We start from the raw sequence: 27,722 nt of genomic DNA on the forward strand, positions 1-27,722 counted from the left end.
CCAGTGCTGCTGTACAGCATCGTACCAGTGCTGCTTTAGAGCATGAATACCATTGCTGCTGTACAGCATTATACCAGCACTGGTGTACAGCATCGTACCAGTGCTGCTGTACAGCATGAATACCAGTGCTGCTGTACAGCATTGTACCAGTGCTGGTGTACAGCACTGTACCAGTGCTGCTGTACAGCATGAATACCAGTGCTGTTGTACAGCATTGTACCAGTGCTGCTGTACAGCATTGTACCAGTTCTGCTGTACAGCATGAATACAGGTGCTGCTGTACAGCATTGTACCAGTGCTACTGTACAGCATCGTACCAGTGCTGCTGTACAGTATGAATACCAGTGCTGCTGTACAGCATTGTACCAGTGTTGCTGCACAGCATGAATACCAGTGCTACTGTACAGCATTGTACCAGTGCTGCTGCACAGCATGAATACCAGTGCTGCTGTACAGCATGAATACCAGTGCTGCTGTACAGCATTGTACCAGTGCTGCTGTACAGCATGAATACCAGTGCTGGTGTACAGCACTGTACCAGTGCTGGTGTACAGCATGAATACCAGTACTGCTGTACAGCACTGTACCAGTGCTGTTCATGCTGTACAGCATTGTACCAGTGCTGCTGTACAGCATTTTACCAGTGCTGGTGTACAGCACTGTACCAGTACTGCTGTAAATCATGAAAGCCAAAGCAGTGAAGGGAGTGGACATAAGGATGGTTGAGGTGATGGAGATGAACTGCTAGAAATGAGTATTTGGATGCATATTGTGAAATGAAGGAATGAGGACAGAGCAGCAGAAGCCAAAGTAGCATCAGTTACAGAGAAGTGCAAGAAGAACCAATTACAGTTGTTCAGTCATATGTGTAGGAAAGCAGAAGAGAATGTGCTAAAGAATATTTGGGAGAGATAAGAAGATGACAAGAGGAGATGACGATGTCCAACCAAGAGATGAATGTATTGCATGGGAAAAGACCCAAGACAGGTAGGTATTACTGTTGACAAAAGTAGGAGACTGTCTCTGAACAGAAGGAAGTAGCAACAGTTAACATGATACCTCAACACCACATCAAATGGGAAAAAAAGGAGTTGGGATCATAACGCAATTGAAAAAGTATTTTGGCCTAAGGAAGAAAGCCTGCTAGTTCTTTAATCTAGACAGGCTGAAGAAAGAATAAGAGCTAAAGAAGAAAGCCTGATTTCATCCTAAATCTTGAAATGTTGGAACAGATTATTTCTAGATCATACTATCGTGTTACTGTACTTAAGCTGGAAAGATTGTTGTGCTGTCATCCTGTACAACTTAATTTCCTGTAAGCACTCTTAAGAGCTGCACTATGGCACAACCTGGAGTCTTGAAGTGAAGTTAATGATCTAAGGCTTTTATCAATCACCAAGTAGCTTCTGCTACTTTTCTCCATGTAGGGATTCCCAAAGAAAGAATCACAGACCAGGCAACCCCACTTATATGTAGGGTACTGCACCAGCTTTGTCAGTGTTTTAAAGTAAAACATTCATGGACTTCAGTATACAATCCCCCATCCAATGGGTTAATGGAGTGCTTTAATAAAACACTGAAGTCTGCACTGAAGAAGGCCATCAAACAGGATGATAAATACTGGGATCAACTTCCCTATTTTTTTTTTTTTTGCTATAGGAAAAGCATCCCAAGCTTCAACAGGCTTTACCCCATTTGAATTATTGTCTGGCAGGTATCCCTGGGGCTTGCTGGACATTGCAAAGATGACTAAGAGGAAAAGAAAAAGCAGCATCTACACAACTCTGGTGTCATAGAGGGATAAAGTCCTGACTACATCCCAGCCATCCTGGAATTGACTAATGGCTCAGTGACTGATGGAGTGGCAGGTAGGGATGGGAGCAACCATCCTGGAGTGGATGGGAAGGTACATGGATCCCCACAGTGGTGATCTCCAGTAGAGGCTGGGAACATCACAAGGTGGCTGTGCCTACACAAGGGGTTTGAGGGTGGAGATATGGCTGAGCTGCTGTGGAGGTGGGACAAAATGCTGCACATCTCCATTGCTTGCCCATCCCTCAGACTAAACCATGGATCTGCAGTGGGGAGGGTGGGAGAATTAAAATTGGAAAGCCATAAAAAATATCCCCCCCCAAATGGTTGCACAGATATGCCGAGCCCCTGTATGCCCGGTTCAGTGACTGGCTTACACCAGATTAAGTCCAGAAGAGGGGATCAGAAGCTAGTAGACCTGGTGTGGAAAGGTACTGGGGTGCCAGTCTGGTTAAATGATGGATGGAGGAGGGTGGAGCAAAAAAATAAAGCCACCATCTAAAACAGTGATAGCAGACTTTCCAAACCTGCAAAATAGATGAAAAACTGTTATGCCAGTAGATAAGGAGCATGTGCAGGTAGCAGAAGAGATGCAAGTAAAGGGGTCCGATAAGAATGTCAGAATCAAGGAGTTTAAAAAAGGGGAGACAGGGTTAGCATTAATTTGCATAAAACTGAATTTGTAGCATAATGGTAAGGATCCTTTGAGGTGAATGAGAAGATGAACATAGTGAAGTACAAAATAAGACAAACCGGAATGACAGCATCAGAGCAGATATATGGCATAAATGTGTTAAAAGCATGTAGGGAAGGTGGGGTCTGACAATGTACCAAATACTATCAAAGAGTTTATCACTGTTGTTCAAATAGCAAAAGCTTTGACTAAATCCCAGAAACAAGCACTGAAAGAGTTTTTACTGAGAAATATTTTTTTCTGATCTACCCAGTAAAACATATTTAATCTAGTATCATATTTAGCCCATGCCAGGGGAGGAGGTACATCTACAACAATATAGGATATAAAAGTCTCAGTGAAAGAAAAACAAGTAAAAAAAGTTAAAAATGCTTAAACTAGGACCTACAGTTGAGTCTTAAAGTAAATGGAACAGTCCAATTTTGTTGGTTCCTAAACTGGATAGCTCCATAAGTTTTTGTAATGATTTTAGAAAAGGGAAGGAAATACCCAGGTTTACTATTTATGCAAGAGGGGAAATTCAGTGGGAACGATAACCACAAAAAAATGAAGTCCATGCAGCCCATCTGTGTATTTATGTGTAGAGTACCAGAAGTACTTGAAGAGTACCTGGAACCTAAAGGGAACAGTACCTGGAATCTAACTGGAGCTGTATCAGGAACCTAATTTTGGATATGTGAGTCAGCTTGATTAGAGTTGCAATAGCTGAGAACTGAAAGGAATCCTGACACTTCTTTATGAGACTTTGAAACTGGACTGACAAACCCTGAACAACAGGAATGTAGCAAAATATGCGCTTGTTTTCATTTTTTTTCTTGAAACTGAATTTTAATGAGTATCAAATGCTACTATGCGTATATATATATATATATATATATATATATATATATATATATATATATATAAGTATATGAGTCTACTCCTTTTAGTCAAGTAGCCCCTGTATCAACCTCTGAAACGTCAACTGCCAAATGTCAACAAACCAAATGCTGTACAATATCATGCATGTGCCAAGAAAGAAGCCCTGCAAATTCAATTTTCAAACAAAAAAACTCTCAAACAAATAACATTGTTTTTTTCAGGGAGGCAAGCCCCCTGCATCACTACCTCTACCTTCTTCTAATTTTATATACTATCTCCAAGTTTGTGCAGTCGCCAGGGAAAGGGAAGATTTCTCTACTTGGGAACTATTGATCTAGCAACCTGCCGACCATTTGCATATATTGACCAAATACTGTTGATTAAACAGATGTTGACAGAACTGCATTTAGACCAGTTATAGGATACCCATATATACAATATATATATATATATATATATATATATATATATATATATATATATATATATATATATATATATTTAGAGAGAAAGAGAGAGATAGCTATATATTTTCAGTCTGTAACAGTGGATGCTGTTTTTCCTTGCTTTTCAGCAAGAGTCACTAAAGAAATGCTATTGAGATTATCAAGGTCCACGTTCCTGTTAACTAAGACCTTGAAGGAGATCAGGACAGTGATTATATTGTTTCCAGGCTGGAGTCCATGTTGTTAACTGTGTACCCATTACATCCATATGCAGTACAGCACTTAAATGTTTACACCTCCAGTGAGCTGTGTAGATAGTTCAGAATTTCAGGGCCTGGTCAATGTGCAGACAATCTAGTTTAGCAATTAAAATCTCTATATCATGACTCCAGATAGCAGAGAATGTGCTTGTGGAGTTTTCTTTTGACCGGGATGGAAATGAAAATACTATATGCCTTAAGTAATGTAGGGTAACATTCTTTATTACAAGGTCTCGGTAATGAAGGAAGCTTCTTAGAAGGGTGCTGATAACCTTAATGAAGGAAGGGGGAAGTGGGAAATGGGGAATGAAACTGCTATCGTCATGACAATCTAGTCTAAATGGACAAAATGGACGGTGGCTGTGAAAGTAAGTAGGTGAAAGAAAGTAGCCACACAAATAAGTGGAGGCATGGACATCAAGGCAAAAAGATCATTTCAATGAATCTGTAAATGTGGATGATTATTTCCTTCAGAAATACTGTGATTTACACAACAGGGATTGTTTTGTTTAAAAGAAAATAGTCTGTAAACGATACTTTTAGATATTTATCGCTGTTCATAAATTTAAAGTATGGAATCTCATTGTCAAAGTGCCAAGATTATTTAAAAATAGACATTTAATTAGAGGCAATACATGCATTAAAGTTCTCTCTTTTTATCCTGGTGTTTGAAGAAATATGAGGAGAAAGTGTTCCAGAGCTAAATTAATCTCACATTGTAATATGACCTTTGTCAAATTAACGACTGTCACCTTGAGGATGAGAGGCCGTTCATCATGCTACATGAAAACATAAGTTAGTAAGAACAAAAGGAATTTAAGGTCTCTTTATGTTGATTTTACAACAGACTACAGAGTGGTCAGTGAAGTTATGAAGAACCACAATGAGGTGCGATAGTTTATTGGGACGTGTGGTCAATATCCAATCCAGAGTGGTCTGGTTGTCTGACAAGGGGTTTGGATCTATTCTTACATTTATAACCTATATCATGCTAATGTGGAGAAAAGGAGGCTGGTTTTGGACTAAAGCTTGTGGAATCACCCAAGATCAGTGAAAGATGCCTGATCAAGCAACTGGACATACCAGTCAAATGGTATAAACCATATAACTTGTAAATACTAGCATATTACATTCTAAACTGTTCACATAGACTAATTTTCTGTAATCATCTGTGTACTTTTGTGGAGCATTTCTCCCCAGGCCTTTACTGAAAAATGGCACTAGCTCAGTTCGACATTCCCAATCAAGAAATGTCAAATAAATAAATAATAAATTAATGCACTCATCATAGCAGTAGACCTATATGAGATGGTCTATTCTTGTCAGCCAACAGGAATAGAACTGCAGGCTTTAATCCACTCAGTATCTACAACCTTCCCAGGCTGCTTATCAAGATCAGGTAAGTACGTAACTTTCACATCTGAAATGAAAAAGTTCATCCCCATCAGCTGGGAGGACAGAGCCCCAAGCCATTCCCACCATGAGAATGTAAGGCTAGGCATCCTAAGATACTCAATGGCAAATAGCCTACTAAGTACCTATTAAGAAAAAGGAGAAATGTAGTGTCCTGTGAAATTATTCATGACATGATGTCCATGGGGCAGCTGCACAAATATTAAATAAGGATATAGTGCTGAAAATGTCCTGAGTGTTAGATAGCTAGTGCTTTAGCTGAATGTGATGGAAGCACAAGAGACAATGTTTTATTGCAATTCTTATACTACATTTTTATGCACTTAGACAACATCACTTTGGAAACATTGTATCCCTGCATTTTGGTAGAAAGGAGACCAATAATTTGGAATCTTTTAATACTGATTTGATCACTTCCACGCAAAATTTAAGCTGCATGTGCACATCCATGTAGTAAAGCAAGTTAAGTATTCACCTCTGTTAGAATAGTAGGGAAAGAACACAGGTAAAATTAATTAAGTGATTTAGGTTTGCTTCACTGGCTATTTCAGGCACAAATGAAAGACTGGTTTGCAACAACACTGTATCTTTAAAATGGCTCGCAAGGGCAGTTAGCTTAGTACTAACCTATGAACCTATGCACCTTGTGGAAGTCTAAGTAAGGAGGCTTGACACATCATGCCTGTAATTTAGAAAATCATCTAGCAGATATAATATCAACCAGAAAAAAAAGAAAAAAGTTCCAGTGCAGGTACTTCAAATCTGCCTTAGAAGCAGGTTCAAAAGAACGGAATATTATATTCTCCTGTATGAAGTACAAGTTCCATGCAAGAACCATGTGTGTATTTATTTTTTTTTTATTTATTTATTTATGTACGTACGTATGTATGTATGTGTGTATGTATGCATGCATTCATGCCCCCTGAGCCCCCACTTTCACAGTCAAGTCCCCCAAGTCATCCTATTTTTGACCTATGTGGACCTCCTACTAATGACAGTCTAATAGCATATTCATTATTCTTGGGGTAAGAGTTATGCATCAGGAGTGGTGCCACCATCATTGGTGGAGTTCAGAGATTTTCTGCATAAATCCTCAGTCCTCCTTCCATGGCTGTGATTTTCTCTCAATGTTTCCTTCTCACGATTAACATATACAGTTAAAAATGCCATTGCTGCTTGTAGTGATACATGCTGTTTAGGTAAGCATGACTGTCATGGTCAAGCTTCATTGATTATCCATGGCCTTTTCTCTCGTGGTAGATGAAGCAGACACTCCTCTCCCACTTCCCCATGCAGCTTATCAAGTACCTGAGTTACAAAGCAAACGCAGGTCTTACATGCATTGTCAGGGCCTAATCCCTCTAAGCACTGAGCTGGTTAGGGTGTGGACACTTATTGCCACTGGAACAGGAGAAGGAGCTTGGAATGGATGCCATCTATGTCCATGGAAATGGAGAAGTGGCTTGCTGTTGGAAGTTGGTTTCTGTGCTAGCCTTTTTTTTGGGGGGGGTTGCTACATTAGATATTCTGTCAACAACCAGTAGATGTGAAGATCACACACATCTGCTTCTAACATGGACTTAGGGACACTTTGCATACTTTTAATGTAGCAGTAATGTAGACATGTGAAGTTGAATGTCTGTAGTAATTAGAATTTTCTACAACACTCCTTATGCATGGTGTAAACATGGAATATCAGTTATGTCCCAACAAAAATGGGGTCAAGAATACTACGTTTGGAATTCTGGAGATGAAAGACCACTGAATAGTAAATGTGCAGCATGATGGTCTGTATATTCACAGATCTGTAGCATTTCAGGAACTAAATTAATAAACATGTTGGACTTTATTAGAACAATGAAGTTATAAGGTATGACCAGCAGTTCGGTTAATATTCTATCTAATTAGATCCCAGGGTGTTTGTGGCACAAATGCCTTGCTGCTTTGGGCAATTAACTTGATCATTAATGTAGGTTAACTTAATCGTTAATATAAGTCCTGGAAATGCATTACTGCTCTTTGTGTCTATAATTAGGTTTATGTTTTATTTCAAAATTTTCATTCTATACTTAAGTAATTAAAATGAGCTGCAAACATTAGGATTAAAGAATTCCACTGTCAGATGTTTATTTATTTGAGAATTCTTGATGATAGATATAAATTGCTTTTATGAACAGCAAGAAAGGTTACAGAAGAGTTTTTTTTTTTTTTTTTGTTTTTTTATTATGAAGGCTTGGTACAGAAATAAGAATAGTGCATTCAGGATTGTTGCTGATTTATCTTTAATTTTAAAGACATATTCTAATGTTATTTATTTTTGAATTTGCATTTGCTATTTTTATAGTTGAATGTATTATAGGTTTTATAAAAAAGCACTGCATAAATTACCTTAATTTGAACTATGTCATGCAATCAGTAGAGTGACGTCACTGACCCATAGAAGTGATTCCATCAAGGTGCAACATAAACCAAATAAAAGATTAAGACTGTACTGTTCCACGTTATACAACAAATAACTGTGATAAGCTGGGCATCATCCCCATGGTGCTACACCAGCTCCACGGCATAGTTTAATGGTGTATAGCTAAGTAGTACAGCGGCAGTGGTTCTCATCTCACACACTACATGTATGTGCCTTTTGCTGCTGCCATGCTTCTGATTCCTCTGTGCCTGCAACAAAGTATCCTTTGCACAGTCTTGGCTCAGTCTAGACACATGACACCAGGGTGACAAGTACCTGATTAAATAAGTACATAACCAGCATACAAATGAATCACTCTGCTGCATCACATTTAAGTGTGATATACCTCAACAGTTTAATATGCCAGTCTCACAAATGGAAAACTGGGAGTGGGAATAGGGGTTCTCCTAGATAATGAGCAGCAGTTTATTGTCCAGAAGATGGGAAGACGGGAGTCCATGCATAATGAACAGCATTTATTACTAAAGAGGGAGTGAGGGCAGTGCCCTACTTAACAGTTATTTTATACTACTTAAAAAGGGGCAGGGCACCGCTGGCATCTGAGCAGATTATATTCATACAGAGGATGTAGAAGGACTGTGTCTGGATAACGGGCATTCCTTATAGAGGTATACAAGGATGAACCCTATACATTTATATTACAGGTCAGGTGGTAAGAGGGGCAGCTCTAGACAATAGGCACTACATCATACAATGTTAGGGAGGTAAGTGGTAGACTCTAGACCCAAGCAGTATTGTATAATAAATATAGAGAGACATTCTTCTTCTGCAGCACTATTCCATATACACTTCTCTACATGCTCCATTCAGTGGGGCATGTCAGAACAACTGCTGAGGCTTTCACTAGGTCACTACAATAACTACGTCATTTATTCAGTTCGTTAAAAGCCAGCACTAACTATAAAGTCCATGGTGGATTTATGTTGTGTAGCACAGTTCTTATGAATCCCTGCCACAAACTTACTCTCACTCATTTATATTTGTTTGTATTATATTAAACATATACTTATCCAGGTTACTTTATTATTTATCTACTGCATTATTTTATTTTGTTCTAAAGTTGGCTTTGCCTACATGACAGAAAGAAACTGAGAGGGTGAGGTATGTCTATGTGTATTTGTTGTGTTTCTGAGCCAGACATTTGTGTACCTGTATTTTGCAGGACAGGGGTTGAATATACCCATAAATATCCATGTGCATTTCATATATGCATACCTTTACATATTTGAGAAATCTGTTTGGAATTTTTGGATCTGCTATTATCCAAGTAATTATACTTCATATATGTAATTTCTCTTTATGAGACCTTACAGACCACGTAAGCCTTGCTGTTTTATGTTTGGTCTTCTTTAATTTAGATGTGTTACTTCAGTATCAAGTTGCAGAATGTTTTATGACCCCAGTCGAAGTCAATAAACACACACACACATTTTGCAGATGTGGTCATTTATTAGTTCACATATGTAACATGTCACTGGAATATCTTTTCTGAATAAAACACTTGAGAAAAATACCACCACATAGTATAACATTATCTAGTTGCCAGTCATTGTGCACCCACCCACTGTGGCCTGTAATTGTTCCTGAGTGGCACACACCAAGCCACTTCAGTCAGTCTTAACAGCAACTAGTTAAGTCCCAAATAGCAGTTAGGGTAATGTCAACAAATCCCAAGATTCCTCTATAACTTTTAGGGTTGTGATATTCACAATAGCAACCCCTGAAATAGGTCGATGAGTAAAGGGGTGGCCCAAAGGGAGGTGCCTGTCCACTCAATGACCATCCACTAACATGCTGAAATATGTTGTTCCCCCCTCTTCATTGGTAACTGCAGACTTCTTGATGCCATATCCTCTGAACATACTATAATAATGCAATAACATAAAATAACCTTTGAAATTTCTATCCTTAAAATAAAAAAGCTAAAACTGCTTACACAAGTTTTGAACCACAGTGGAGATTTGCAAGGCAAACAAGTCACATCCCAGGTCATTTAGATGAGATACATTTGTGCAATAAGTCCTTATCTGCATGAGCAAAGTTTATAGGTTCAATAACAAAACAAAAAAAAAAACACTTGCGGTCCCATTCTAGCCACCTGGTAGTTGACAGGTCTTCTGTACAATGCTATGGTTCCTTGTTTGAGTGCTCCAAGCCACCACAACCTTGGCATGATGGCTGACCAAAAAATCATTACTTGCAGGTACTCTCATCCAAGTGAATAATTAAACCTCATGGAGTGAAACCAGTAGTGTTCCATAAATGAAACCATGTCAAGCCAGTACTGTCCAAACTGCCAGGTTAAGAGAGAAGTTCAAACCTTTCAGGCAGACTGAAGTCCTGTCTGCTGCTCTAGTAATAAAACAGTGTATTATCATCAGGAAGGAGCACCTGTCTGAAAAAGGAAATGACTCAGTTAACATTTAATATAAGACAGAAAAGCACTGGAAGACCATCTGCCAATCTCAATACTTGTAAGTGTGATACCTTCCCAATTGTAAAAGAATGGAAGGAAAAGACCTCTTTTGAAACTCCCTGACTTAGCAAAGCTTTAGCAATCATGTTATTAACTTTGTTGTGAAATATCCCGAGTCCTGTTGGTAGAGTGAATATTGTTTTAGGTAAGACTGTTAAAACCAGATGAAACAATGCTTCTTCCCAATGATTTGTGCAGGTTAAATAATCACTAGACCTCCCCAAATATATGCATTGCCCACAGATGAATTGATGAGCATTTGACTTCTTGATCCAAACACTGATCTGGTCTTTGGAAGCTATCATGAGTACCCAGAAGAATTGACATAGTAGTTCACTGATTCTAAACACACACGTGTCCAACCATGAAAACAGTATTGACCAGAATACAAATGTACAGTAATCAACAGTTATTTGTCAGCCCCGTAATATCAGGGTAGTTAACACATATATGCTTGCTGGTTTCCTGGAGTTTGCTCTGCACCCTTTAATGTTGGCCCATGCGTTAACCATCCTGACCACCAACCAGTAAGAAGCCAGGTCAGACAAAACTAGTAATTTGTCCACCTATGCTAGAGCTTGCAGATGTAAGCTCAAGGTGCTGGCTGTTCCCCCCTCTGTAAAATACACCATATTAATAGAAATAACTGACCACTTCCTGTCTTCAGGAGGTAGGCAAAAGTAAATGTTTTTGAAAGTCTAATCTGCTGAAGAATAAGCCATCCTAGTATTAGGAGCCAAGATCTGGCATCTATCTGTAAAGTAAGTCTGGACCAATTAGCTACACTCATTCTGGGATCAAGGTTGGGTGTTGACATGTTTCTTGGGCCATTTCTTGAAACCTGAAAAACTGTAAATGAGATAGGCTGTCAGCAATGGCATTGTGGTTGCCTGGGTTGTGCTTAGCTAAAGAGAGATTAATCTGCAGACTTAAAAGCACAAGTAGTCTCAATATTTATCATACCCAATGAGAATGTGACAAACTGTTTTAAAGAGCTGTTACAATAACAAACCGGTTATCTGAGAAAAAAAAATTACATTCCTGTTTCTAAAATGATCTTGCCACACTGAAACGGCAGCATAGATTAGGGATATTTCTAGTAATGTGATGTCTCTCTGGGATCTTGCCAAGATGAAAGATGATGGCTATGCTGCCCAAAATAACTGCAGGGCATCAGAGGCAGCTGACATGACTGCCAGGAAAGACGATCATTTAAAATCGCCAAGAAGACATTCCACAAGCAAAGGGAATCTTTTGATCTTGGTCATGACCTTGACCCAGTAATGTATTGTTTGTCCCCATTTAGCAAATTCAGAACAGATAAAAATGTCCTGACTGGGGAGACTGCCCTGCCTGTGAAATTGAGGATCCCATGGAGCTCAATAATTCTGCAAATGCGAGTTTTGTTGACTGATGAAAGTTCCTCAATCATTACCTTCACATGAACTGAGTTCGTCATCTGATAGCTTGAAAGCTGAAGTAATAGTGTCAATGCCAATGCCCCAGAATTTGATCTTCTTTGACGGGCCCTGTCTTGTGTCCTATTAAAAGCACCCCTAATTTCTTACATAACGTTATGAAATTTGGTATCCTTTCCAAGACCCTCTCTGTCCTTTCCCCAATCATCATCTGGTTCTGTCATTTACCTGCCAACACAAATGGAGAGCTGTGCTGAAATCCTCATACATAGCATAAGCTGCAGAGCAACCCACTGAAATACTTTTATAGCACTTTCCCTGGAAGTGGAACCCTAGCAGAGGCCACTCCTGAACTGGTATTAAAGGAAAGGCCAGTTGAATGTCTAATTTCCCCAACCATGGGTCAAAGAATTTCTTGACCAGCAAAGTAGTGTCATCTAATAATGAAGGGTAAAGAACTTGAGCTAGTTCCTTGTCAATTAAATCATTGATTGATGATCTCTCCAGAAATGCAAGCTGATCAATACGATAGTATTCACATGGTTTCTTTTTTGGAAACAGCCCAGTGGGGGAAACTCTGAAGGCCTCCCATAGATAGGGAAGTAATTGGCAAGTCAGTCTGCCTTATGTCAGTTCTTTACGATATTATGAACAGTGTCCTTTCCCCTGCTACTGACCAAAGATTCCTGTGAGCTTGTTTATCTAAAGTGGCATTTGAACTTTAGTATGGAGGAAAGTTCTGCTTGTATAGCACTCTCCCACATCAACCTTATTATATGTTCCTCTCTGTGGGGCATGGCAGTACAATCGCTACTTTATTCACTTCATTAACAGCGAGCATTACACTATAAAGTCCATGGTGGATTTGTGTTATGTAGTACAGATTGTCATATGCAGTGAATTTTGTTCTTATGAATCCCTGCCACAGAGTCATTTTCACTCATTTGTATGCATTTGTATTATGTTATACATATCCTTATCCAGATTACTTTATTCTTTATATATTGAATTATTTAATTCTAAAGTTTGTTTTATTTTGTTAACTTACCAAAATGAAGGTGAATGAGTGAGACGTGTTTACGTATTGATTATGTTTCTGTGGCAGAGACTTGTGTACCTGTGTTTTACAAGACAGGAGGGGATTCTTAATCATAATCATCCATGGGTATTTCATACATGAATACTTTTATACACTTCTAAAATCTGTTTGGATTCTTTGGATCTGCTATTACCCAAGTAATTATACTACATAGATGTCATTTCTCTTTATGCGACATTGCAGTCCACATATTGCGGTTTTCAGTTTGGTTTTCTTTAGTTTAGGTGTGCTTCCTTCATTTTCAAATTACAGAATGTTTTATCACTGATAGAGTGTCATGCAATGCAATGCAGCACTCCAAAATTTTGCTGTATTTCTAGAATGTACTTAATTCAAAAATTCTCTATTCAAAAGAAAATGCCATTAAATAGCCAAGATCTGTTATATGTGAGCAAATTTCACCTCTTGTTGAAGTACACTGAACTTCACACAGAAGACAATACAATAGTATATGGCACCAATGAGTTTAGTAACTGCAGAGATTAGTGTGGCTGCTGAAACAACAGAAATGATGGCTGCTGCCGCTACGCAGTGACACTCATGGAACATCTATTAATAACACAATTAAGTTTAGAAATAATTCTATAAACCTATAAAGTACAAGTACTTTTATGATCCTTAAATGTGATTGTCCTGTCTATTAAAAGTACTTAGACAATGGGCTTACTGTACATCAGTACCCTGACTGGAGAAAGAGCATTCTCCAGCAGGGTATTAACATACAAGTAATGCCTGCTGAAAAATGAGTCTGTCACTTCATGGGAGCATATCAAGCTGCCAGGAGCTTGGATTGAGAAAACAGAATGGCCACCATTATTTTACATTCACTAAGCAGCGCTTTTGCTGTTTGGCGAGTGTAAAATCTAAAAAAAGAAAGAAGACAATAAAAAGGTGTGTGTGTGTGTGTGTGTGTGTGTGTGTGTGTGTGTGTGTGTGTGTGTGTGTGTGTGTGTGTGTGTTTTGTGTGTGAGAGTGATGTGTGAGTGAATGCATGTATGTAAGCAGAGGAGACCGTGTGTGAAAGAGAGAGAGAGTGAGACTGAATGTGTGTATGAAAGGAGCTGGAGACTGTGAGAGATTGAGAAAGAGGATGAGACCGATCTTGTGTGAGTGAATGTGTGTATGAAAGCAGCAGAGACTGTGTGTGTGTGTATATGTGACTGTATGTAAAATTGTTGTGTTTCACTTACTTATTATTTTTTAAGCACTATATTATTTTTTTATATATGTTTGATGTAAATTGCTTCCTCTAACACCATTAGCATATATTACAGCAAGTCTGAAACAGTAGGCGGAGAAACTATTTTACATTAAAAATATATAAAAAAATAATATAGTACTTAAAAAAATAAATAAGCAAGTAAAACACAACCATTTTACAGAAAGCCCATTCTCTAAGTGCAATAATGCCCTCCGGAGTGGTGTTATATGTAATTAACACCCTTCCAGGGGATTAGAGGCCCTCCGCTTGCGGCATTGGGCCTCATAACACCCCTGGGGGGGGTCATTAATTACACATTAATACACACCCTGTCAGGCATTATTGCTTGCTTAAGTCATAATACCACAGGTAAAATCACAGCCCCTGGAGAACTATAGTGGTATATTATGACTACATTGTAACATATATGAGTCGTTATATGTATAGTATGTCGCTATATTGTTTCTCCTGATTTGTGTATAAAAGGCAAACAAAGAATCAAGCTTACATTATACAATGACATTATTCAAAAAAGGGGAAAAATATTCTATAATAGCTGTACATATCAGGGCAAGGCCATAAGAAAAATATGCATTACTCAAGAATCTTGCTGGGTGCCAGAGAATAGTAATCTTAGAGCCATTGGTAAACCAGAGCAGCCAGTAAAAATAGAAATGAACAGTTGGCCAAAAACACCAGATAAAGAATATATTACTTTAATCAAAGTGATTGAGAGCTTTCATCCAAAATAATTGAAATACTTCATCAGAATGAAGAATCGTGCTAGAGTCCTGCGTGACTGCCATAGTCAAGGTGACCAAAAGCAACACTGAAAGTATCCCGTTCAGCTGTAAGACGGATGAATCATTGCCAATGTGCTGTGTAGCTGCTGAATATGTATGTCCCAGTATTCTGCCAAGGATACACCACAAGCCTTGTGATTGACAGGTGACTGCCCACTCCACTAAACTGCCAATCCTTCCATTTTCATTTTTTATTTTTATTCTTTTTGCCTTATTTTGCTTTTGTTTTGTCTGACTGGGTTTAGCCAAAAAACACATTTTCAGCAGAGGTCTCTGGAGAAATGTTCCAACATATTACAAATATTTTTAAACAGACATTCAGTAATATACATGAACAGTCATTAAATAACATACATTAACAATTTTACATACATTTGATAATTAGACTACATTCATATAAAACTAGAGAAAACTTTTTCAGTATAAGAGATATGTATGCATTCATAGATGTTAAACATTGAATATAAAGCCTTCATGAATGTCTCCAGAAGTTATATCTCTTGCTTTTAACATGGTCCAGTAGGTATTTGAAGTGCTTGCCTGTTGCATAGTGTCCATCACCCTTCCTTTACTTGTCCATAATAACAGCTATATCTGGAGCTGCGTAGGCATGTTTGCTCTGCACGTTTTGATGTTCAGTTATTTAATGACACTGTATACATACTCAGGGCCTATACAGTCCATTTAAGAGTTTGTCTGATTGTTGATTGGGATGCAGTTTTCAGTGTAGAGCTGACAGTGAGTAAACTTGACATAAAATGTTTCTTCCTTATGTTGACACTGTGAATTATAAACTCGATAACCAGTGTTGCTGCCCAAGTTTCACCAAACAGGAATTTGTGAATTAAAATTAAATCACCTCTAAGTATTCTGTGACCTTTCAAAAAGAGGGAAAGATGTTTAACTCTCTCACAACAGAATAAATGACAATGACTCCCTAACTGTCATAGGATCATAGGATTAAAGGAGGTTACTAGGCTAATGGCCCTGGGCCTTTACAAGCATAGCCAAGAGTTTATCCCCAAAAAGAAACCTCAGTCAGCACCTGTAACCCCTGTCAATGAGGGACAGAGGTAGAACCCCTGGGACAAATATATGGTTTCCCATCCACTCATCAAGGTTGCGCTTGAAGAGGGTCAGCAACGTACTTTGTTTGACATGTATGGGAAGTCTATTCCAGAGACGGGGCAGCCTTGGGAAGCAAACCTGTCTCTCCAGCAGGTTTTGTTGATGTTGCACATTAGAGTTAGGCCTTTTGAGCGGGTAATGCATGAGAAGTTAGACTTAAGGATATGGGGTAGCTCTAGTAGGGCAGGGTCCAATATTGCCTTGCAGGCGAAACACAGATCACCTCTGAACAATCTGTACCATACCGAGTAGAGCAATAGTGATTTCAGCCTATCCACACAGGACAGGTGTTTGAGGCCATGAATTCTCTTTGTTAGGTATTTCTGTGGCCTTTTCAGTTGGCACAAATGTTTGGAGAGGTACATACCAAACAGGGCATTATACTCAATTATTGGTCTAATGAGGGAGGAGTATAGAGAGGTAATAACCTCCTTTTTTCTAGATGCAATCCCTTTACTTATGAGATGAACCATGTAAAAGGCTTTTCTGACCACTGCCGCTACATGATGGTCGAATGTGAGATTATTGTCAACTTGTATACCCAGGTCTCTCAACACAGGTTGTGTGCTTAGGGGGTTTCCACTTATGTGGTAATCAGTAGGGGCTGTGTTTTTGCTGAACAGTATGCTGATTTTTTTTTGTGTTTAGCTTGAGGCCATGACTTTGGCATCAGGTTTCTGGATGACATTGTTATTTTTTGGAAGGAATCTGAGGTTAAACTACAACACTTCATTGAGTATCTTAACCAAACCACCATCATTTTGACGTTTAGTGCCACATGGGGTAAAAATGACATTTGTTACTTAGATGTCCATCTTTCTAAGGACATTGTGAGGAAAAAATTTGTAAGCCAAATTTATAGAAAACCTACTTTTTCGAACTGTTACTTGCACTTTGATAACTGCCATCCATTACATCAGAAGAAAGGCTTGGTAAAGGCTCAGTTTGCTCGCCTTACCAGGATGACTTCTGAGGATGACACTTTTTTAAGGGAAGCTAACACACTTTCTGACATGTTTTTATCTAGAGGGTATCCAAAGGCTCTGGTAGAGGCAGTTTATTCTGAGGTACAAAACAAAAGAGTTAGGGGGTTTTATACTCCATTATTGTCTGACCAAGAGACTAGTACATATGTTTTTTTGAGGGTGACTAATGCAATGGTAAATAATTCCCCTTATGTATCTTTCATTACCACATACACCTCTGAGTGTCCACAAATGTATAAAACTTTGAATACATACTGGTACATTTTTTCAGTATACAGGGAGTTACAAGGGATACATAAAGAGGGGGTGAGGATGGTTTACAAAAGAGGAAGATGTTTCAAAGAAATTCTGGAAGCAACCCCCTCAGGACAACAACTTTGTCGCTGGTAGGAGGAAAGGTACCCACAAATGTGGGTTTTGTAACCACTGCAGGTATTTGATTGAACTCAAAGTTTATGTAAATGGAATGGTGATTCATATGCATTTTTTAGTAATTGTAACACCAAGGACATTGTTTATCTTGCCCTGCATAAAAACTGTAACTGTTTTTATGTTGGAAAGACAAAGCGGAAGTTCAAGGAACGTGTTTATGAACACTCTCTTGACATTAGGAAGGATAACATGAACAATGCCTTGGCAAAACATGTATCCGAGAACCCTAACCATGAATTTGGGTTTGTAGCCATTCAGCATGTTACCAGGGACATCGGGGGGGGGGGTCGCTGGAATGATGTACTAGAACTAAAGGAATTGAAGTGGGAAATTAAGCTCAATGCACATGCTTTTCCTGGCCTTAATGAAAGCATTTCCATTTTAAGTGTTTTAAAGTTGCGGTCTTTTTATATTTTATGGCTTAGTGTTTTTTACTGGCTAATTTGAACATGTGACTTTAGGGAGGGATATTTAAATGTTGTAGAGGATTGTGTTACTTTGTTCTGAAGAAGTCTTTTGGATCTACTTTGATGAAAGCACTTAACTGTGTGCATTAAACTGGTCTATCGTATCCTTGGTGTGGCTGGCTTGTTTGTTCCTGTGTTGGTTCTTGGTTTGTTGCTATGTCTAAGGTCACAAATTCATTTGATGCTGTTTTTTTGTGGAAAAGGAGAAAGCTTACAATTATGTGCCCTGGCATTGTGGCATGCCCTCTGGTAAGTCTTGTAAGAGAATTGTGAAAAAGTGTTTCTACTGTGTACTATCTGGCTCCTTATTGAATGCAGAATGAGTTGCATATTCATTCTTGGCATTAAATTAAATTCATTCAGGGTAAGGGGTAGGCTACTCACTGTTTACATCTTATAACTACTCCTGTTTGTAATTGCCATGGACATTACGATTCAGCAGAGGATGAGACAGCATCTAGTTTGAGAACCTCTGGATGGCATCTCTTTGCTTTGCAGATGTCATTTTAGCCTCATTTAATCTTGACCTTATAATGAGGATGCATTTGGTTGAATTCTAAGTGATTGAATCTAATTGACTGAAAGTCAATTTAGCTGACTGTCCATTTGGTTAAAAGCCTTTTTAGACAAATATGACATAGCTACACGTTTCTATAACAGCAGAGTAGAAATATGTATGAAATTTGATGTGTCACCTATGGTTCCCTGTGTATAGTGTTCTCTTTTTTACCCACGATTATGCAACAATGGAATTAATGTATTTAAGTAATAGGGGGCCTCCAACATGGCAGGTGCAGGAGTGCTTAAAAACATCTTCTTAAAACCTCTTGCCTAGGGTACTTTTTACTGTATGATATTTCAAACAACTGGAATTTGATGAAATAGCATTTAACTAAATGGGCTTTTAATTATTTGTTTTCAATTATCTGGAATGTAACCAAATGGGCATTCAGCCAAATATCATATATTTCCTTATACAAATATGTAAGTGACACACGGATGAATCCAAAGGTGTCAAGCTGATAATCAGAACCTCTAAGGCTAAAGCCAAGAGACTATCACACAGAAGCGATGAGGTCTTGCTTCATGCCTGTCTGGAGGGGAGTGCAGCTGCTTTTGAGGTGTTTAAATATCTTGCAGGCTTATTGCTGAGTGACGTTACCAAGCAGCATGAGATTGTCAGGCAGTTTTGGGTAGTGGCTGCAGATGTGCATGTACTCACCTAGGGTTGGGTGGTAAAGTAGAGACAAAACTGTTGGTTAGCAATCACTCAGCACTCCTTTCCTTACTTATGACCATGAACTATGGATAGTGACTGAAAGAACAAGACAATGGGTAGAAATGAGGTTTATCTACAGGGTCAGCAATTGGTGTCTGTGACTCATGCTCCAGGGGAGCCTTGGATTTAAAACGCTACTTCTTCATATTGAGATGTGTCTGGAGACCTGAATACTTTATAGATGTGTCCAGTACTCTGTCCAATTGGAGGAGACCAAAGATTTCAGAAGTGTTTTGTGTACCACTAGGATTTGAGATTATTATTTTTTCATTCTTCAGTTATCCATATATCATGAAAGTATTGCTCAGCTCCCCTTTATCTGTAGCTATATTATGTCAAGGAAATGTTCATACTGGTAGTATATGGGTCTGTAATGGAAAATCATGAAACATGACATCATTATTTATCACAATTTCTGGGGCGGCCACAGTGGTGCAGTGGTTAGCATTGTCACCTCACAGCAAGAGGATCCTTGGCTGGGGTGCCTTCTGTGCGGAGTCTGCATGTCCTCCCTGTGGTCGCGTGGGTTTCCTCCGGGTGCTCCAGTTTCCTCCCACATCCCAAAGACATGCTGCAGGTGGATTGGACACTCTAAATTGGCCCTAGGTGTGAGTGCTTGTGTGTGTGTGCCTTCTGTGGAAGGCTGGGCGCCGGGCTGGCAACTCAACACTGTAAAACTCCACTGCCAATCATGAGCGGACAGGTGATCTGCTGTGGCGACTCCTAACCGGGAAAAGCGGAAAGAAGAAGAAGAATAATTGAGTGTTACAGTTTCTGCAGATCATTGACATAAAAATACTTGCTTTAAGATATAAGGAAAAGTGACCTCTTGCCTCCTAAAATTACAATTTTCTGCACGAGCCCAATGGAACCTTAATTAATATAACAAATAGCTTTCTACTTACGAACATATGCAAAGAAAAATGAAAGAAGGCCATTCTAAGCATTGTAACAAACCGCTATGTAGCTGTCTTGCCTCACTGTTGCGTGTAATGCAAATATATAAACAGGACTGCTTCTAGCACTGAACCCTAAATTGTTCCAGTGATTAATGAGTTTTCTACTGATGATTTGCCTCTATCAAATACTCTCCACTTCTCACAGAATTTAAAGTTCAGTCAATGACAGCTTTTGAAATAACTTGTATGTGCTGCACACTTCTTATTGCCATTTCCTCTGATCTTTTTATGTATATTACAATTCCAGCAGACTCACCATAATAAACCACAAAAGTTCTGGGCAAGTATTAACCAACTACTACACCCAGGTCAATCTATCACACCAAACCCACTTGCCAGTCAGTTATCACCTAATAGCTTTCTTATATCTAACTCTACCCATCCTCCTCCATTTCTCTTCCAACCAGTCCCAACAACCCATATTCTTGCCCTAATCCAAAAACTGAAGCCAGGCTCTCCTTCGGCAGACCAACTGCCTGCTGAATATCTACAAAAGGCAGCCAAATCAATCGCCTATCCCATTTCCATCCTGATCAATAGAACCATCAGTGAAGGACACATCCCTAAAATCTGGGAAGTCTCCCATATTATCCCCCTACACATAAAGGTGGAAGCTCTACTGAATTTTCTAACTACCGTCCCATAGCCCTACGTTCTCCTTTGGCAAAGATCATGGAAACATGTATCCACAGGCAAATGCTAGACCACCTAATCCAAAATAATTTACTATCCAGCTGTCAACTTGGTTTCAGACCTTCCCACAGCACCACTACTGCCCTCCTTTCCTTCACTCACTGTATTAACAAAAACTGTAACCACAATATGCTTTCCTCTGCATTGTTTATTGATCTGCCCAAGACATTCGATATGGTAAATCACCAGATACTTATAAATATCCTTAAATCCCTGTCACTAGATGAACTTGCTATAAAATGGTTCAAGTCCTACTTAGATAATAGACAACAGGTTGTGCTTTGGCACAATATTCTATCTACCCATCTGCCTGTTAACCTTGGTGTCCCTCAAGGGTCCATATTAGGACCCCTACTTTCTTCTATATTTATCAATGACCTTCACCTAGCAATTCCCCAAGCTATACGCATCCAATACACAGATGATTCCACTCTTATATGCTCATCCACATCCAAATCTGAACTTCACTCCCTTACCCAAAAGGTGTTTAACACAGTTAAACTATGGTTTACAAAGCACTGTCTCCTCCTGAACCCCAAAAAACTAAACTCCTCCTTTTTACTCCTACTCATAAGTCCTCCCCAATAGATTTCACAGTAACATCCAATAACAGTACTCTCGTATCCCCAGAACCTACAACCAAACTATTAGGTATCACCATAGACAACAACCTCAACTTCGACATCCATATCAATAATACTCTAAAAACTGTTAAAAGAAAAATAGGCTCTCTCTATAGGATCACACCCTTCCTTTCACCTTCAGCTAGAATAACTATTGCTCACACTCATGTAATCTCTACTCTCCTCTATGCCTCAACCATATATACAAATCTATCTAAAAACAACCTCAATAAAATGGAAAATTCCTACAATAACATAGCCAGATTTGCTACAGGAAACCCATTCAGAACCCGCCACTGTTATAATCTAAAGCAGCTAGGATGGCTTGAACTGCAAAATCAGCTTAAATTCCACCAACTGACCATTGCCCATAAGACTCTTTACCAACCTACCAATACTCCTGTACTATCTACCCTCATCATCCCCTATACCAATCTGAAGACCTTACGATCATCACATAAACATCTTGTAGATATTTCAAAATCAAACAACAGGGCTGGGGACTCTCTCTCCTCTAATACTGTTGGAAAATCCTGGAACCTACTTCCCAGTGACCTTTCCTCACTTCCCTCTATATCACTTTTCAAACAGGAACTAAAACTCTTCCTCAGAACACACTGGTTATGCCCCAGTACTAAGCCTGACTAAGCAACTAGCTCTACTAATCTTGCTTCTGCCTACCCTCTTCTTCTCATTAATCAAGTTCTATTTTCCTTAAATTACAACATAACCTTGTCCTACTATATACTGTTACTTGCATCTTCCTGAAACCTATTATTGGGACAACATTTTTTTTTTACTAACATAATTATATTATATTATAACCTACCTTCTTTTTTATATTATGTATTAACCTGCATTTTTTGTAATGTACCTGCATTTCTTTTGCACTATGTTATGAATGTCTGACCTCTCTGATTATCTCTGTACTGTACATGCAACGTGCACTGTACATATGAACTTTTGTATATGAGATTTTGTTTTTGTATATGAGATGTTTTTGTTTTTGTTTCCACGGAGCTTATCTCCCCGGGCCTCTACTGAAAATGGACATGCATCCAGTTAGACTAGCCAGGTCAACAAATGTAAAATAAATACATAAATAAATAAATATTTGTTAAACAGGGACACTACACTGATTTAAGTAAATTTTTTATAGGAGTACTGTTTGGGTTCATGACACGTTCGGTATCATATCTGATTCACCAAGTAGGCAAATGGCTGCTAAGGGAATCAAACCCTGGACTGCAAACAACATCTTGTGAGCAACTCATAGTATTAATCTTCTGCATTAACTGCCAGAACTCAGGAAAGTTTGCTTGTCTCATAAATAAGTATGGGAAAACATGTTTTTATCCTCTTTTAGGATCATCAGTGTATGTCACTGATGAATCATAACCTATAAAATAATAAGACAATACTGTGGTTAATACCCTCATGGGTAAGACATATTAAGAACTATAGCTGAACCTGCAGGCATCCTCTGTTTAGCATTTCAAGTTAAAGTCAATCAATAAGTAATGCCAATGCTATTACATCACAGTTTACTTGGGGAAAAAATGAAAGTTTCACTGGAGATTCAGAAGTATGTATTAACATATTTTACTAATTATGTGCTCAGTCCTCGAGATATTGTATCTAGGTAAATTTTGTTTTGTCTTTCATTATATTCTGTTAGAGAAAGTAAAGAAAAGGGGAGGACTCCGGTGTAATAACGCAGACTAACAGTATAACATTGGACATATGACTACTTGAACTGCAGTTCAGTATCTCCCCTAGAGGTGCCTGAACAACATATCTTTCTTTTGGAAATAGTACCATGGAATGTAGTGCACAGCATGGCTGTTCTTTGTTTCACCTGCATGTCACAAATTATGCTGCAGAGTGGAAGATCTAGTCAATATAGCTACTCTCTGCCATGGCTCCCAGTCAATCAGGGACAAATCTCACCACAATCAGGGACAAATCCAGAAATAATCAGGGACACTTTTAAACTATTAGTAATATTAACTTAAGACACTGACATAATAAGAGAAGTGAAGTAATATGCATTTTCTGAAGTAGAAGTCGTCTGTAATTTTAATTATCGTCACTAGTTATTAGGGTAATTCACCATTTTTTCCTCCAAAAGTCATCAGTTTTAGGAGTGATTAAGAAACACAGACCTAAAATTTGTGTCAAAATAGGAGACATCCCTGAAAGTCAGGAACACTTGATAGGTATCCTGGGTTGATACTGCACAGTATTCTTATGTAATGAATTGAAATTCAGAAAGCTTAAATAAATGGATATACATATATTATGGTATTCTCCTAGTTGAATAACATACATCATTGCTCTGTTTGTTTCAGAAAAAGGGTGGAATTTGTGGACCATGGATTCCTGATGATGGTAAAATCGTCACACACACTATATCTCAGGCTGGAAAAATGACACAGCAAAACTGGACGTGCAAGGTATAATTGCTAAATCTTTAAGGCATCAGTTTTATTAACAGCCTGTTTGTGCAGCTCAGTCATCATTTTCTCCAACCTTCCTGGGTCAGGACTTGTATCCTTCCAGAATGAGCTTCCTCATCAGATGTAACTGGCTGAAATCTTATCAATAGCCTTATTTCTAAATCCCATTTGCAGTAGTTTTTTCTAAAATACCAGTTGCCTTTCTTGCCTGGCCAGTATTGGCACAAATGGCTTAATGTCAGGAAAATATAAAACGCACAAACAGTAGTCTCAGTACCTTTCTTTGGTTGGGCTTGACATGCATATTTGTTTAATTTTAGAGAATGGGCATCCTGTAGATTTCATCCTGATGAGAGAAGAAATCTTCTCCAGCAGGTGTTAATCTACAGATAATGCCTGCTGAGAAATGAGTCCGACAATTCACTACAGTATATCAAGCTGCCGTGAAGCTCGGACCGAAAAAAAAACGAATGCCTGCCATTATTTTTTGCTCGCTAAGCAGCTCTTTTGCTGTTTAGTGGGTGTAAAATAGTATAAAAAGTAAAGGAAAAAAGTGTGTGAAAGTGTATGTGTATGTGAGTGTGAGAGAGAGACCTTTTGAACTACTATTTTACACTAGCTAAGCAGCGCTTTTGCTATTTAGTGAGTGTAAAAAAATAAATGAAACAGAAATAGAGTGTGTGTGTGTATGTATGTATGTGTATGAGTATGTTTATATTGCTGTCTGTGTGTGAGTGAATGCGTGCATGAAAGCAGGAGTGTGCGTGTGTGTGTGTGTGTGTGTGTGTGTGTGTGTGTGTGTGTGTGTGTGTGAGACAGAGAGAGAGAGAGTGAAGAGTGAGAGCGATCCCTGGCAGCAGCAGTAAAAGGGATTTGTGTAATTCTCGACCTCTTAGTTTATCATATCTGGATACCTCTCAACAATCCAGATTTTTGTAGAATTTACAGATTTTTGCCTCATATTTTCATTCTGTTCCTAATAAAAGTCATGGTTTTCTGTCAAATGACTGAGGACTGAAGTCACTAGATAATGACACACATTTCAGTTTCAGACTTCATATACTCCAGAAAATGTATGGTAACACAAAACCTATTATTCTAGCAAGTTTTTAAGTTTATAAGAGCAATATTTAAACTCCGTCCCTATTTTTGGGTACTTCAACCCCGCCATTATTTTTGGCTTTGTCCAGATTTCTTGTGGTAAGAGATTGAGAAATATAATGCATAAACCTAAAATAAAAGGGAGAGAAAGGCGCTAAATAGGAAAATATTTTAAATGTTGCTGTTATAAATTCACGCTGCATGAATATTATGATTGGTGTTTGCATGCATTTTCTAAAGCAGAGGTGTGTGTGTGTGTGTGTGTGTGTGTGTGTGTGTGTGTGTGTGTGTGTGTGTGTGTGTGTCAGACTGAGTGAGACTGGCCAGTGGCAGCAGCAGCAGTAAAGCGGTTTGTATACCTCTCAACTTTTCAGCTGAAGAAATCTGAATAAAGCCTAAAATAAAGAGGGAACAAAGGCTCAAAAATATGAACAGAATTTAATTACTGCTCTTATAAAACTACAGACTTGCTTGAATAATAGGATTTGTGATAGCATGCATTTTCTGAAGGAAATAAATCTCTGAAACTCAAATGTATGTCATCATTTAGTGACATCAGTCTCCGATGACAGGTGACAAACCAGACGTTTTAGGAGTAAAGAACCAAAATAATAAAGTAAATACCTAGATATTTTTCTAAACTGTTATATTTTGGATATAAAATGCTTCTTCCAACACCATTAACGTATATTACAGCAAGTTTGAAACATTAAGCTTAGGAATTATTTTACATCAAAAATATATAAAAAAAGCAATAAAAAAAATAAGTAAAACACAACAATTTTGCAGACAGCCCATTCTCTAAGCACAATTGTACCCTCCAGGGTGTGTGTTATTGTGAAAATAACACCCTTCCAGGGGTGTAGCCTGGGCGGGCATTATTTCCACAATAACACATACCCTGTTGGGCACTATTGCTTGCTTAAAGCACAGTAATGGGATCAAAGTCAATTGCACCCTCACATCCAGGGAATATGAAACCGCATAAGGCATTGTAAATCCCAAATCAAGTTGCCCCCATTTCCAGCAATTTAGGATTCTTCAAAATAAAGTTAATTTGTATTACTATTCTTCATATGTCTGACAGTTAAGTAAAAGGAAAATTCAATCCCCAAAAATAAGTAAAAATTGAAAAAAGAAGCATGCCAATAGCAGAGTATGCAGTACTGTGTTTGTCAAGAATGCAGTCTGTAGAGTATTAATGCTTCCAGGGCAATTCTGTAAAGGACAAACAGACTGGCAGTAATCTTCTCACTAATGTTACTTGCATAATTACTCACAGCCTAATAATATTTACTGAAAGAATGGGAAAAGGACACAATCTATGCCAAAGCTAAAAGCAATCAAAAATAAAAATAAAAAAGATTCCAGACTGTCCTAAAAGAGTTAAGTAATATTATGTTACCTTCCAACTGTTTTTCTGTTTTGTAGTCTGTATTAATTAGGAAGATATAGAGGTAATAGCCTATAATTACCAGATGTATTTGGCAAGAGAGAAAGTAGCAAAAATATAAAGGTATGTCCCCTTAAAAGTGATAAGATTTACATATGCTACATACCCACACAACTGTAACATTTTAGCAAATTAGTCAGGAAAGCTAGGACTCCCTTTTATGAGTTGGCGTTACTTTTGAACCAAACATTTTAGCTGTGCTGCGCTCAGATATGAACCAACACATAAACCTTAACATTTTTGCTGGTTCACAAAGACTTAAGTAATTCAGGGCTGATGTAAATTAGAATGTGGCTGTATTAAACAATTAGTAGTCCCATCTGATGCCCTACAGACAGTTGTGCACAAGACATATGTACCCAAATATGCAACTAAATCTACCAAAAACTGCAAGCTGGGAGTTGCTGCTCATTTAGCATCTGATATCATGTCACTACAACTCAACAGAGTATCACAAACAGACTTAAGCAGGTGCTTTTGTCCTCATCCAGAAAAAACAACAACAACAAAAAAAAACAGAGGTTATCATTCCTGTATAACTATAGAATATACTACCCACTCTAATATATAGCCAGCCAAATATATCACTAAGCTGTTAAGACCTCAGAGGCTCCTAACTAACATATTTAGCAGATTAAAGACCCTCAGTTTAGCAAGGCAGGCTTAAACCTGTTCCTGTATTCTCACAGACCCTTGCGTGGCAATTAATTCCTATCATTCATTGTTGTTAAAAATCCAGCCCTCCTTCATCTCCTCCTGCACCTTCACAAAACAGACAAGTTCACAATCAAGCCAGAGTCTTAACCCATTAACTGCTTAGTATTTTCAGGTCTAACCCCCAAATACTTCCTGTTTTGGGATATTTTTTTTGTTCTTTGCATTTAAAACCCTATATCTCCAGAATGGTTCAATGTTTATTCATGATACTTTCAGGGACTGTCACTGGTGTAATTACCTATAAAACATTAATTGAAAAAGTGCTAGAAGACAAAAGAGCAGCTGCATTTTAATTTCAATGAGAAAATATATACTTTTTTTTCTCAACATATACAGGGAATGAAAAAATCACATATGCAGAAACACGTCTAAAATCACATCAGTATTATATATTGATAGCTGAGTTTTAAGAGTAAGTTCAATTAAAGCTAACTATTTTGTAAAAGCTGCACTCTGTCAA

The 27,722-nt window shown here is 38.3% G+C and overlaps 1 protein-coding gene across 1 annotated transcript in view; it reads left to right on the plus strand.

Annotated features, from left to right (window-relative positions):
- LOC122814291 overlaps window positions 1–27,722 on the plus strand; it is a 344,228-nt gene that overhangs the window by 144,967 nt on the left and 171,539 nt on the right. Inside the window, exon 5 of the mRNA XM_044086879.1 lies at window positions 23,884–23,988. Within this exon, the coding sequence (XP_043942814.1) occupies window positions 23,884–23,988 (105 nt within the window). The remainder of the gene's footprint in view (window positions 1–23,883; window positions 23,989–27,722) is intronic.

This window comes from Protopterus annectens, chromosome 10.part0 (genome assembly GCF_019279795.1).
Source record: "Protopterus annectens isolate FY-2018-M chromosome 10.part0, PAN1.0, whole genome shotgun sequence".
Lineage (NCBI taxonomy): Eukaryota > Metazoa > Chordata > Ceratodontiformes > Protopteridae > Protopterus > Protopterus annectens.